This window comes from Crocuta crocuta, unplaced genomic scaffold (assembly GCF_008692635.1).
Source record: "Crocuta crocuta isolate KB4526 unplaced genomic scaffold, BGI_CrCroc_1.0 scaffold367, whole genome shotgun sequence".
Classification (NCBI taxonomy): Eukaryota; Metazoa; Chordata; class Mammalia; order Carnivora; family Hyaenidae; genus Crocuta; species Crocuta crocuta.
This window is the reverse complement of record NW_027527936.1, coordinates 593,701-608,502: the sequence shown is the minus strand read 5'-3', so window position 1 is coordinate 608,502 and position 14,802 is coordinate 593,701. Positions and strand designations below refer to the sequence as shown.

The window sequence follows — 14,802 nt, the reverse complement described above, 5'->3', positions numbered from 1 at the left end:
CTCTCTCTGCCCCTCCCCCACTCATGCTCTGGCTCTCAAAAATAAATAAATGTTAAAAAAATTTTTTTAAAGAAAAAGATAAATAAACATTAAAATAAAGAAGTCAGGAAAAAGAACTGGTCATATATGATACAAGGCATATAAGATGACTTACATGAGAGGCTGAAATAGAATATGAAAATACTATGAGCAAAAAAAAGTAGGATTACACGCCAGAGTCACTTAAAATGCAAAGCATCATAGTTTTTAAAAAAGTAACTTCTATGTCTAAATTGGGGCACAAATTCATGACCCCGAGATCAAGAATTGCATGCTCTATAGATTGAGCCAGCCAGGTGCCCTAAGGGCATAAATTTCTGAGTCAGATTTTGACTGCCTTTGAACTCCAGCTTAACTCAGTGACAAATTCTTAATTCCTCAGCTGTAGTTTCCATTTATAAAATGAAAACAGTAGTGGTAATATTAGATTTCCCTCCTAACATTGTTATAAAAACAAAATAAGCAATATAAAGTGATTACTACATTGTTGGCACAAAGTATTCAACAGAATACCATGTAAAATAACAGGATAAATTCTACTCTTCAAATTGGTAATCAAATTGTTAAGCAATTATACTGTTCATTCTGAGTTCTAGGAACACAGAGAAACAACTACCATCAATTTATAGAACCCTTACTACATTCTTTTTTATGAAAAAAAATTTTTTTAATGTTTATTTATTTGGGGGGGAGGGGGGTAGAGAGAGGGAGACACAGAATCTGAAGCAGGCTCCAGGCTCTGAGCTGTCAGCATAGAGCCCAACATGGGGCTCAAACCCACGAACCACAAGATCATGACTTGAGCTGAAGTCGGGATGCTTAACCGACTGAGCCACTCAGGAGCCCCTGAACCATTACTACATTCTAGGCACTATGCCAAATACTGTTTTCACACATTATCCTCATTTTATAGATGAAGAAACCAAGACTCAAAAGATTAACTGCCCAATGTCACTAGCTAGTAAGCAAGGGAACAAGGCTTTAAACTTAAAGCTATCTCTATGCATAAATTAAGTTCTTAACGAGTTTACAGCCTTTATGAATTTCAAAGCTTATGTGACATGGCTATATCCTATGTGCCCTATATATAATATGCCTGCCACTCTTTGTTCCAATAGCTACCTGATTTAAAATCAATTTAGTCATGTCTTCGAAATTCAGTTTCCACGTTTTATATCCTATAACTTATTCACTACTCTTAACAAGTAACTTCTTGGTATATCTGTTCAGAATGCATAATGGTATAGTCTGTTTTTTTGAAAAGTGCTCTTAGTAATTTGGTAGATTTTACCACTGCATCCAGATCGGGCTATTTAAGAATAGAGGGGCGCCTCGGTGGCTCAGTTGGTTAAACATCTGACTCTTGATTTCAGCTCAGGTCATGATCTCATGGTTTGTGGGATCAAGTCCTGGATCTGGCTCTGCGCTGAGGGTGGAGCCTGATTAAGATTCCCCCACTTCCACTGTCCTTCCCCCGCACCTCCCTCGCTCATGAACACTCTCTTTCTCTCAAAATAAACATAAAAAAAGAAGTTATTCTTTGCAGTTTATCTCATTCTTCCAAAAAGGAGTTAAGTAATAATAATAACTTGTTGAGAACCTATAAATTATTTTAAAACTTACCTGACCCTCTAAGTCCTTTGTGCTCTGATTTACAAATGATAATCGTACCACATTATGCAATTTGTCAACATACCCATGGTCTAGTCCTGACCCTGCTGCAAACTAGGTTTACAATCTTTACAAGTCATAGACCTCTAATTTTGAGCTTCTTTATTAAAGAGAAGGAATTAAACGAGATAGTCCTATTTTGCAAAATAGTAAGCACTATATGTTCCACCAAAAAGGGCCAAATAAATTGGACTCAAGTTTCTTGAATGTTCCCCTCTTCTTTAACTTCCACTTCAAAATATAACATCATCTACATTAATTCATACTGTTTTTAAAGTCTAACAACTCTAAGCACCTTTATTTTTTATTTAATCAATTAATTAGAGAGAGAGCATGCACGTGTGAGAGTGGAGGAGAGGAGAGGAGGGAGGGAAAGAGAGAGAGAGAGAGAGAGAGAGAAAGAGAATCCCAAGCAGGCTCCACATATACAGCACAGACAATGATGTGGGGCTCAATCCTATGACCCTGGGATCATGACCTGAGCTGAAATCAAGAGTCAGACTCTTGGGGCGCCTGGGTGGCTCAGTCGGTTAAGCATCTGACTTCGGCTCAGGTCATGATCTCATGGTTTGCAGGTTTGAGCCCTGCATCAGGCTCTGTGCTGACAGCTAGCTCAGAGCCTGAGGCCCTGTTTCGGATTCTGTGTGTCTCTCTCTCAGAAATAAAACATTAAAAAAAAAAAAAAAAGTAAGAGTCAGACACTCACCTGACTGAGCCACCCAGGTGCCCCTAAGCACATTTAAATGATCTGGTTTAAGCTCTTCATTTATAGAAAATGGAAGCCCAGAAAATAAAGAGATACTATTATCAGACCCTCTCCATTATACACTGTTGCCTTCTGCAAAAGACCTGATGCCCACATAAGCATTTTTAGCATCATTAACCTGTTCCATCCCAAGGACTATGTCATTGGTTATAAGCTGTCTCCCAATATCCTTTGCCTCTTCTGCTACAAAAACAGAAGGCCTGTTTCGATCTGGTTATGAAGTAACCTGAAATAATAAATATGTCTCGTGTCTCCTTTGCAGCTAGATGTGGCTGTGTGTGTGCATTAGAAGGAATGAGGAAAAGGTGTTATCATGGTGTGGTTTGCCCCCCTAGCTCCCAGCCCCCTGCTATCAGGAATGGACATGATAGCTAGGATTTGAATAGTTAGCTTTTAGAACATGAGATGAAAACTATGTGTTGATGGCAGACAAAAAAGGAACCTGGGTTTCTGAAACGTGGAACCACTAAAAACAACCTTGGCCTGTCTGCCTGGATTACCTGCCTATATGAGAGAAGGGAAAATTTCCATCTTCTTTAGAGCACTACTATTGTGGGATATCTACCACTCATGGCAGAACTAGATCTTTTTTTTTTTTTTTTAAATTTCTGAGAGAGAGAGAGAGAGAGAGGGAGGAGAATATGAATGAGAATGAGCAGGGGAGGGTCAGAGAGAGAGGGAGATACAGAATCTGAAACAGGCTCCAGGCTCCGAGCTGGTTGTCAGCACAGAGCCTGGCACAAGACTCAAACCCACGAACCGTGAGATCATGACCTGAGCCAAAGTCGGGCGCTTACCGACTGAGCCACCCAGGAGCCCCATGGCAGAACTAGATCCTAATCAACAGAGATTAGATCATCTCTCTTTAAAAACCTAGAGGTGAGTCTCTCAATTTGAAAGGAATTCTCCATTCACTGCCCTTCTACCTACCAGTCAACATCTTTTTTCTTTTCTTTTTAAAATTTATTTCTGAGAGAGAGAGAGCGAGCGAGCGAGCAGGGGAGGGTCAGAGAGAGAGGGAGACACAGAATCTGAAGCATGCTCCAGGCTCTGAGCTGGCAGTCAGCACAGAGCCCGATGCGGGGCTCGAACCCACGAACCGTGAGATCGTGACCTGAGCTGAAGTCGGACGCTCAACCAACTGAGCCACCCAGGCGCCCCTGATCCACATCTTTTCTGCTCTTTAGACCAGTTATCATGAACAATTATAGTGGAAAGTTCCCTAGACGAGGATTAAAGACGAACGATCTGGTTATGTAAATAGACAGCAAATTTCTTGGTCTGTGTCAGAAATCCACTTTTTTTTTTTTTTTTTAAAGTAATCTCTATACCCACGTGGGGCTTGAACTCACAACTCAAACAAGAGTCACATGCTTCACCAACTGGGCCAGCCAAGTGCCTCAGAAACTCAGCTATCTCATTTTCTGTGGTTCCTCGAGGTAAGCAGAATTCTAAAATGACCCTCAGTGACCTTCACTTTTGTATAATCTCCTCCCCTCAAGTGTAAGTAGAACCTGTAAATATGATATAATCCCTATGATTATGTCATGGCAAAAAGGTCTTTGCAGATGTAATTAAGGCCCCAAATCAGCTGATCATAAGACAAGTGGATTACCTAAGTGGGCCTGACCTAATCTTTCAAGCCCTCTACATCTAGGTCTGGAAGTCAGATTTAGAGATTAGATTCAAATTAGGAGAATTTCTTACATGTCTACTGGCTTAAAAATGCAGGTATGGAATGAGGGAGGCTTCTAGTAGCTGAAAACAAGCTACGTCTGACAGCCAGCAAGAAAATGAGAGCTTTGGTCTTACAATGCAAAGGAACAGAATTCTGTCAACAAGAATGTGCTTAGTAGTGGATTTTTCACAGGCTTCCAGATAGGAACACAATCTGACTAAAACCTTGATTCTACCTTCCTGACAGTCTGAGCAACAAACTTGGCCATGTTGTGCTACGCTGTGTCCTACAAAACTAAGCTAACAATTGGGTGTTGTTTTAAGTACTACATTTGTGGCAATTTGTTATTCAGCAAATAGAAAACTAATACTTTACTCAAAAATTACAAAATAACTTTTTTAAAGGCCAGTTCTAAAACTAATTAAAAAAATTTCTTTTAACCTTTATTCATTTTTGAGAGACAGAGTGTGAGTGAGTCAGGGAAGGGTAGAGAGAGGGGGAGACCAGAGGGAGACAGAGAGCCTGACATGGGGCGCGAACCCACAGACCACAAGATCGTTACCTGAGCTACTGAGATGCTTTAATCGACTGAGTCACCCAGGTGCCCCTAAAACTAATTTTTAAAAATAAGACAAGTTCGGTAATTACTTGAACATGTTCTTTCTGTGACAGGAGACACAACTTCATTCACAGTGATTAGAAATAGTTATCGCCTAACTTATCTGACCATGAATTTACTTTTTAATAACTGCTCTACCTTTTCCTATCTTCACTGGAAAAGACCAGACCAACATATTTCAAATAAAGTATAGGATACAGATGTTTACATTAGAGGAGAAAGGATGTCCAAAGATACAACTGTGCCTTGGCTTTAGTATAAACAATCTTTGGATGTTGTCAAAGAAGTAACCCATAGAACATACCCATGAGCCATTACAGATATGGGTACATGGAGAGCTCTGCCATGAGCAGATACTAAAAACAAAACAAAAACAAACAGTATAAGGTTTGTCCTGAATCTCTAAGCTGATAGTCTTATATGTCTATAGAGCTCAAGTCAACACAAGGCTTTATATATAGCACTTCATTTCATGTAGGAAATATTTACTTCCTAAAAATATCTAACTTGTTTCCTACTGGTGTGCACAGAAGATTATAATTTTTACATAGCTGATTCTGGAACTGTTCTATTATTCCAAAACCTAAGAAACATATTACTCTGTTCTTAAGGAAAACATTAAAAATATAATTATATTTTCTTTATTTTTAATAAGTATGACAATATGCAAACAAACTTGCCTATACAAAATATAGAAAACTGTTCTAGGAAAAGCAGACATAGGGTAGTTAAGGTGATAGCCCAGAAATATAATATTCCCTTCTGCCAGGCACTTCAAATCACTATTTTCCACTAAGAAAAACTGTGGATTCCAGAAGGTCAATGTGCAGAAACAGCGAGATATGTCCAATTCCATAATCTTCCCTCATCTAAAAGGAGTTGCTTGGGAAGTAATCTCCCTACTCTTTTCTTCAGTTTCAGGACAATCATCATAAAAAGCAAAATTACTCACTTCTGTTTGTATAACTCTAATCAGACAAAACAAATGCTGCTGTGTTTTAGCTATGACACCAAATTGACGACAGCGCTCCAAAAAAGTGTCCAAAGATGGGTCAATTCTTCTCTGCAGTTTACTCCAAAAGAGAGTCAACTCCCTATAAAAAGAAAGATTAAGGTAAAACATTTAAAGCAACTGGTATTTGCTGTCCACCTCCAACCCCATTTTGGTTTGTAAAGGTAAATTGATAGTACACAAAAACTAGAAGGGAAAAAAAACCTGTCTATACTCTCTATTGCATTCCCTCAAACTGGTAAAATTGTTAAGAATCCTCCCTGAAAATTCCACCACTTCTCTTCTTTTCTTTTTAAATTTTTATTTATTTCTAGGGTGGGGNTGACCTAAGCGAAAGTCGGACGCTTAACCGACTAAGCCACCCAGGCGCCCCCCACCACTTCTTTTCTTTGTGGTGGGAGAATATAAAAACAACAAAACTATTTCCTTTATGTTGACTTTTTAAAAACACTTAGATTCTGTCGTGTTCCAAAAGGTTTCACCCCTTGTACTGGTAATTACATTGGCTGAATTAAACTCTATCCTAGTGGGCGGAGATCATCAGCTATCCCTACACTGCTAACAAAATGTATACAACTAATAAATATTCTAACAGTACACTTCCTCACTTACCTGGCCCTTTCTAGCTCTAAAATCTCATGAAGCTACTTAGGTTAGGCATATATTTTGCAATGTTTAAATATGACTAATAAAATGAGCAAAATGGCACTTTTGGAAATGGTGAAAATACAAGAATCTTACAAATACTCATTATGGAAACAAAGAAAAGCTTGAAAAAAACCAAGTTAGTTAAAAGCACTGAATGGGTTAAGAGAAAATTCTTTTTTAAGTTTATTTTGAGAGAAAGAGACAGAGAGCATGAGCAAGGAGGGGAAGAGAAACCATCCCAAGCAGGCTCCGAGCTGTCAGCACAGAGCCCAACATGGGGTTTGAATTCACCAACTGTGTAAGATCATAACCTGAGCCAAAATCAAGAGTCTGACGCTTAACTGACTGAGCCACCCAGAAGCCCCAAGAGAAAAGTCTTAGGGAAAAGCACTAGTAACCCAGAAATGTCCAGGATAAAAATACTAATATGAATGTGAGGGAAGTTACTTGGTAAAACTGAAGAGAATGTTACCACTTTTAAAAAGTGACTCTTTTCTTTACACTGCCATACTGTAATATCTGGTAAATAATTTTCATAAAAAATATTATTTTCACAAGCCAGTTTTAGAAGATTAATAATATCTTACTGCTATTCACAGACTACTCTAGGAAGCTGGGTATGAATACAAAGCTTAACAAATGAACAAACCTCAAAAGACTGAAAATAAACATATTTAACAGAACTTATTTTATTATACTTTCTTTCTTTCTTTATTTAGTTGAACTAATTAATTTATTTAGAGAGTATGTGTGTGTGAGCAGGAGAGGGGCAGAGGAAGAGAGAGAGACAATCTCAAGCAGGCTCCATGTTCAGCGCAGAGCCCAACACAGGGCTTGATCCCATGACCCTGGGATCATGACCTGAGCCAAAATCAAGAGTTAGCTGCTCAACCAACTGATCCACCCAGGTACCTCTATTATACTTTTAAAGAGGTAATGAGGATTCTCATATGGTGAAATTCTTATATACATACAAAACTTCCCTCAAAGATTGAAATTAATATACTCCTCAAAAGGTACATGATTAAAGCTCTTAATATTTAATGATGGCAAATCTGAGCTGTGATAATAAAATTAACTGAAAATGATTTTAAATGTTTGTCTTTGGTGACTCGTGTTGCTTTCCTAACCAGGAAAAGTAAAAAATTGAGACAGGTCAGCTTTGAAAATAGCTATTGGCTAGGCAAGTAACTGGGGTGACTGTCCATATTTAAACTCACAAGATTCTGGGCGCCTAGATGGCTCAGTCAGTTAAGCATCCAATTCTTGGTTTCAGCTCAGGTCATGTATGATCTCATGGTTCCTGAGTTTGAGCCCCCGCATCAGGAATATCTATTACCTAAAATTCGTCAACTAGCTAGAAGTTTAAAGTTAGGCAAATCTGATAAAGTGATAAAAGGCAGGTTTGAGTACTAAAGTCTCCTAACAATTTTTTTAAGTTTACGTATTTATTTTGAGAGAGAAAGACAAAGAGTGCAGGAGGGGCAGAGAGAGAGAGAATCCCAAGCAGGCTCTGTACTCTCAGCACAGAGCCCGATGTGGGGCTTGAACTCACGAACTGTAAGATCATGACCTGAGCAGAGACCAAAAGTCGGGTGCTTATTAACCAAGTGAGCCACTCAGGAGCCCCTGAAATAATTTTTAAAAAATAAATCAGTATGTCTAGGGCTTGATTTATTACAAATTAAATATTTCAAGCTATAGTTATTTTAACTCCAAATAACCACGATCAAAAAAGGGCATTGTTTTTAAACATACTTACACAATTATGATCCAATAATTTAAAACTACTATTCATTACCCAACCAAACATATAAACTTGCCTGAATGAAACCAATTCATGAAAATGCCACCAAGTCATCCATTCAAATATGAACACTGGAAAAGCAAAACCACCAGTAACTAGTAACTCGGAGCCTGCTGGATCATACATGCACTGGGATGAATATCAATTACAACAATGGTATGATTTTTTTTTAATGGACAACCATTAAAGAATATACTGAAAATGATTCCACTGTATAGATGCTTCCAACTAGCCTACTGCCTATCTCAAGCCAACAAAGTATATACAGAGTCATAAAAACTGGAAAGGAAATCTAGTTCTATTAATTGTAGGAAACACACTTCAGCAAAGATCTAGCCACACCACCAGGCAAGAACTTTAAATTACACTGGGTTTCTGCATATCAGGAAGCCCAAAGTCCAGTTAGTATGTCACACTGTTATCTAGAATTTAGGCAGTGTGGAAATGAGGCAAAGAAAACTTTGTGGAATTAAGGAATGACCATCTCTAAAGGTGGCTCCTGAAAATATAGTATGTGATTCTCATGACCCCTTTTTATTTCCAACAAAATTTGGTTAAATAAAACATATATGGATATGTGGTCTTTGCCAAGTACTAAGGACAACACACATATCAACCCCAATATATCAGTCTAGCCTGGGAGAGAACAGGCATAAGATTACATATAAAGGAACACAAATGTACAAGATTATTTTTTAATGTTTATTTATGAGACAGAGAGAGAGAGAGAGAGCAAGTGCAGCAGGGAGGAGCAGACAGAGAGGGACAGAGGATTGAAAGCGGGCTCTTCAATGACAGCAGTGAGCAGGTGGGGCTCGAACTCATGAACCATGAGATCATGACTTAAGCTGAAATCAGATGCTCAACTGACTGAGCCACCCAGGTACCCCCAACATACGTTAAACTCAGATCTAAGAAAGCAACGGTCAATCTATCAAATACTTGCTGAAAGCTTTGTGTGGAGATTTAAGGCTCACCTGTACGAACTTCATTTTTATTTTTTTTTAATGCTAGTTTGCTTTTGAGAGAGAGAGAGGCACCCCTGTATGAACTTTAAGTCTTAATGTTTGTTTATTTTTTAGAGACAGAGCATGAGTGGGGGAGGGGCAGAGAGACAGGGAGACAGAATCCGAAGCAGGTTCCAGGCTCAGAGCTGTCAGCACTGAGCCCAACGCAGGGCTTGAACTCATGAATCTTGAGATTACAACCTAAGCCAAAGTCAAAAGCTTAACCAACTGAACTCTACCTAGGCGCCCCATGACTTCACTTTAAAAGCAGCAGTAGTAATTACACATCTGTACATACACTGTCCCATTCAAAAATGGGTATCTTTCTTATCTGCTCGGCTACTCTAACAATATTACCACTGCTGACATCTATAGGAAACTCATTCCTCCAGCACTTCTCTGATTTTTGCAGAGCCAAAACTCTTTTGGGGCCATGGTTAATTAATAAGCTGAGTAATATACCTTTTGAGATCAATCATACATATGGTGACTGCTATAAACTAATAGGAAATATTTTATTGTGGTTTGTAAGTATTTCTAAAGAAAATTTCTAAGAAAATTTTAAAAAACTGTTCTGGGTAAGTTACATAGTTAACACTTCAAATAATATCTTCTGTGATGATCACATTCAAGAATATTTCCAATAAATAAATTCTAGTATGTATGTTTAAAAATAAATGACTGCTTTATCAGATTCCAACTTTGACATGTTTTATAGAATTCCTAAATTTCATTTTCCTTAGTGAAATATCTCATTCCAATATCCCATTAGCAAAACAAACAAACAAACATCCATGAAAACAATAGAAAGGGTTTAAACAAAAAGGCTCCAAATTTGAAAATTTTAGATTCTGTTTCTCTTTAAACTGCTTGGGATAAGCTTGCTTTTAACCAAGTGTGAAGTGACTAAATATTTTCTTTCCTTTACTCATTCTAGCTCCTCAGGAGGCCAACAAGAGGGAAATCCTTGTTAATCCCTTCCTGCTGTGGGAGCAGCATTAATCCGACAGCTATTAACATCCTTGGAAGGGCTAATGTGAAGAAAGGAAGAATAGTTGTAGGTCACTCTAGAAGGGGAACTCTATTAGGAACATTAAAAGAACCGTGTGACTATAGTTTTAAAATTACTTTATGATCAAGAAAAATCTCAAATAAATGACCTAAACTTACTCTTCAAGGAGCTAGAAAAAGAACAAAGCCCAAAGCCAACAGAAGGAAGGAAATAAAAAAAGATTAGAACAGAAATAAGTGAAATAGAAACTAAAGAAAACAGATCAAATGAAACCAGGAGCTGGTTCTTTAAAAAAAAAAAAATCAACAAAATTGCTACACCTTTAGCCAGAATCACTAAAAAAAATCATAAATGAAAGAGGAAAAACAACCTACACCACAGAAATACAAAGAATTATACAAGATTATGAAAAATTATGCGTTAACAAATTTGATAACTGAATCAGGAAAAAACAGCGCATTTGAACAGACCAACTATAGCAGTGAAGTTGAATCAGAAATCAAAAAATTCCCAACCAACCAAAGTCCTGGACTAGATGGCTTCACAGGTGAAGTCTGCCAAACACATAAAGAAGAGTTAACACCTATTCTTCTCCAACTATTTCCCTCCCCCCCCGCCCCAGAAAAAAAAGAGGACGAAAAGATTACAAATCCATTTTACAAGGTCAGCATTACCCTGCTACCAAAACCAGGTAAAGACACTACACACAAAAAAAACTACAGGCCAATATCTGAGGAGCACAAATATCCTCAACAAAATATTAACAAGCCAAATTCAACAATACTTAAAAAAATTACTCATCATGATCAAATGTGATTTATTCCAAGGATGCAAGGCGTTTCACTATTCACAAATCAATCAACATGATAGGTCACATTAACAAAGATAAAAACTATATAATCATCTCAACAGAAACAGAAAAAGCATCTGACAAATACAACATCCATTCATGATAAAAACTCAATGAAGCAGGTGTAGCAGGAAGATACCTCAACATAATAAAGGCCATATATGACAAACCTACAGCAAATATCATACTCAATGGTGAAAATCAGAATTTTTCCTCTAAGATCAAGAACAAGACAGGGATGTCCACTCTCAACACTTTCATTCAACAGAGTATTGGATGTCCTAGTCACAGCAATCAGGTAACAAAAACAAATAATAGCATTCAAATTGGTAAAGAAGTAGTAAAATTTTCACTATTTTTAGATGACCTGATACTATACATAGAAACCCTGAAGACTCTACCAAAAAACTAATAGAACTGATAAATGAATTCAGTAAAGTCACAGGATACAAAATTAATACAAAGAAATCTGTTGCATTTCTATTTTTTTTTAATGTTTACTAATTTAGAGAGAGAGAGTGAGTGAGCACATGCATGCATGCACAAGTGGAGGAAGGGCAGAGAGAGAGAGAGAGAGAGAGAGAGAGAAGGGGGGGGAGGGAGGGAGAGAATTCCAAGCAGGCTCCTGATTCTCAGTGCAGAGTTTGAAGCAAGGTTTGATCTCATGAAACACGAGATCATGACCTCGGCCAAAATCAAGAGTCTGAAGTTTAACTGACTGAGCCAGGCGCCCCCTGTTGCATTTCTACGTACTAATAAAGTAGCAAAGGAAAAATTAAGAAAACAGTCCCATTTACAATGCATAAAAAAGGATAAAATTCCTAGGAATAAACTAAACAAGGAAGTGAAAGATTTGTACTCTGAAAGTGATAAAATGCTGATGAAAGAAACTAAAGATGACACAATGGAAAGATTCCATGCTCATGGATTGGGAAAATCAATTAGTATTAAAATGTCCACACTACACAAAGCAATCTATACATTCAATGCAATCCCTATTAAAATACCAACAGCTTTTCACAGAACTAGAACAAATAGGGGCGCCTGGGTGGCTTAGTCGGTTAAACGTCCGACTTTCGCTTAGGTCATGATCTCGCGGTTCGTGGGTTCGAGCCCCACATCGGGCTCTGTGCTGACTGCCAGCTCAGAGCCTGGAGCCTGTTTCAGAGTCTGTGTCTCCCTCTCTCTCTGACCCTCCCCTGCTCACGCTGTCTCTCTCTCTCTCCTAGAAATAAATAAAACATTAAAAAAAAATTAAAAAAAAAAAAGAACTATAACAAATAATTCTAAAATTTGCATGGAACGAAAAAAGACCTCAAACAGCCACGGGCGCCTGAGTGGCTCAGTCGGTTAAGGATCTGACTTCAGCTCAGGTCATGATCTCAAGGTTGATGAGTTCAAGCCCCACACCAGGCTCTGGGCTGACAGCTCAGAACCTGCTTTGGATTCTGTGTCTCCCTCTCTCTCTTTCTGCCCCTCCCATGCTTGTGCTCACTCATACTCTGTCTCTCAAAAATAAATAAATAAACGTTAAAAAAAAAAAAAAAAAGACCTCAAACAGCACCCTTGAGAAAGAAGAACAAAGATGGAGGTATCACAACCCCAGATTTCAAGACACACTACAAAGCTATAGCAATCAAAACAGTATGATACTGGTTCAAAAACCTACACACAGATCAATGGAACAGAATAAAGAAGTTAGAAATAAACCTACACTTTTATGATCATTAATCTACAACAAATGAGGCAAGAATATACAATAGGAAAAAGACAAGCTCTTCAACAAATGCTGCTGGGAAAACAAGGCAGCTACCTGCAAAAGAATGAAAGTAGACCACTTTGTTAGACCATAGACAAAAATAAATTCAAAATTGAGTAAAGACCTAAATGTGAGACCTGAAACCATAAAATTCCTAGAAGTAAACACAGGTAGTAATCTCTTTGATATCAGCCATGGAAACATTTTTCTAGATAGGTCTCCTTTGGCAAGGGAAACAAAAGCAAAATTAAACTACTGAGACTACACCAAAATATAAAGCTTCCACACAGTGAAGGAAACCATAAACAAAACGAAAAGACAAACTACTGAATGGGATATTTGTAAATGGTATCTCTGAAAAGGAGTTAATATCCAAAAATATAAAAAGAAATTATACAATGGAACACAAAAACAAATAATCCAACTTAAAAATGTACAGAGAACACAGGCATTTTTCCAAAGATGACATACAGATAACAAACACATGAAAAGATGTTCAATATCACTAATCACCAGGGAAATGCAAATCAAAACCACAATAAGATATCACGTCACACCTGTCAGAATGGCCAAAATAAAAAACACAAAAAATAGGGGCACCTGGGTGGATCAGTCGGTTAAGCGTCCAACTTCGGCTCAGGTCATGATCTCACAGTTCGTGGGTTTGAGCCCCGCACAGGGCTCTGTGCTGACAGCTAGCTCAGAGCCTGGAGCCTGCTTCAGATTCTGTGTCTCCCTCTCTGACCCTCCCCTGCTCACACTGTTTCTCTCTCTCTCTCTCTCTCTCAGAAATAAAACATTAAAAAAATTATTTTAAAAAAACACACAAAAAATAACAAGTGCTGGCCAGGATTTAGAGAAAAAGGAATCCTCATGCAGTGTTAGTAGGAATGCAGGCTGATGCAACCACTGTGGAAAACAGTATGGAGATACCTCAAAAAATTAAAAATAGAATTACCATATGACCCAGTAGTTCCACTACTGAGTATTTACCCAAAAAACACAAAAATGCACTAATTTGAAAAGACATACACATCCCTATGTTTACTGTAGCATTATTTACAATGGTCAAGATATAGAGGCCAAGTGTCTATCAATAGATGAATGGTTAAAGATGATGTGGTATATATATACAATGAAACTTACTCAGCCATAAAACAGAACTTGCTATTTGCAACAACATAGATGCATCTAGAGGGTACAATGCTAAGTGAAATAGTCAGAGAAAGACAAATACCATATGATTTAAATAAAACATATGTGGAATTTAAAAAACAAAATATGAACAAAGAAAAAAGAGACAAATGAAAATACACTCACTTTTTAAATACTCTTAGAGGACAAACTGGTTGTTGCCAGAGGGGAGATGGTTGGGGAGATGCGTAGATGGGATATGGGTGAAGGGGATTAAGAATTCACTTATTATGATGAACAATGAATAATGAATAGAATTGTTCAATCATTATACTATACATCAAAAACTTAAAAAAAAAAATCCCCCCCCCCCACAACCCTCTGTAATATATAACACATCTCATATGTGATTTAGTACATTTCCTTGCCCTGAAAATCTAGCTATCACTAGCAGATATTTTTTCGGTGTAGGCAAAGAAATTAACTGTAACAAGATAAACTGGGGTTTGTTCCTCAAGTAAATACAACTGTTTTACTGAGGCTAAAATCTCTAATCTCTAATGGATAGGGAAAGAGCCTCTTCTACTTAATTTAATGATCAAAACCCTCACTGCTACTTAATTCTTTTTATTTTTAGCACCTCTTTTTTGGTTTCCTAACAAAATGCCCATAGTGATTATTACAAAATATATTTAACTCCCCATTTCACTATGTCCTTTCTCAGAGGGGATATTAACTGGTATAGTGGACTCGGTGGTGGAAGACTGCAATCTGCATTCTGGCCCTGCACCAAGAAAACC

The 14,802-nt window shown here is 37.7% G+C and overlaps 1 protein-coding gene across 1 annotated transcript in view; it reads right to left on the bottom strand.

Annotated features, from left to right (window-relative positions):
- RLF (RLF zinc finger) overlaps positions 1–14,802 on the bottom strand; it is an 85,690-nt gene that overhangs the window by 7,685 nt on the left and 63,203 nt on the right. Inside the window, exon 7 of the mRNA XM_077751964.1 lies at positions 5,726–5,867. Within this exon, the coding sequence (XP_077608090.1) occupies positions 5,726–5,867 (142 nt within the window). The remainder of the gene's footprint in view (positions 1–5,725; positions 5,868–14,802) is intronic.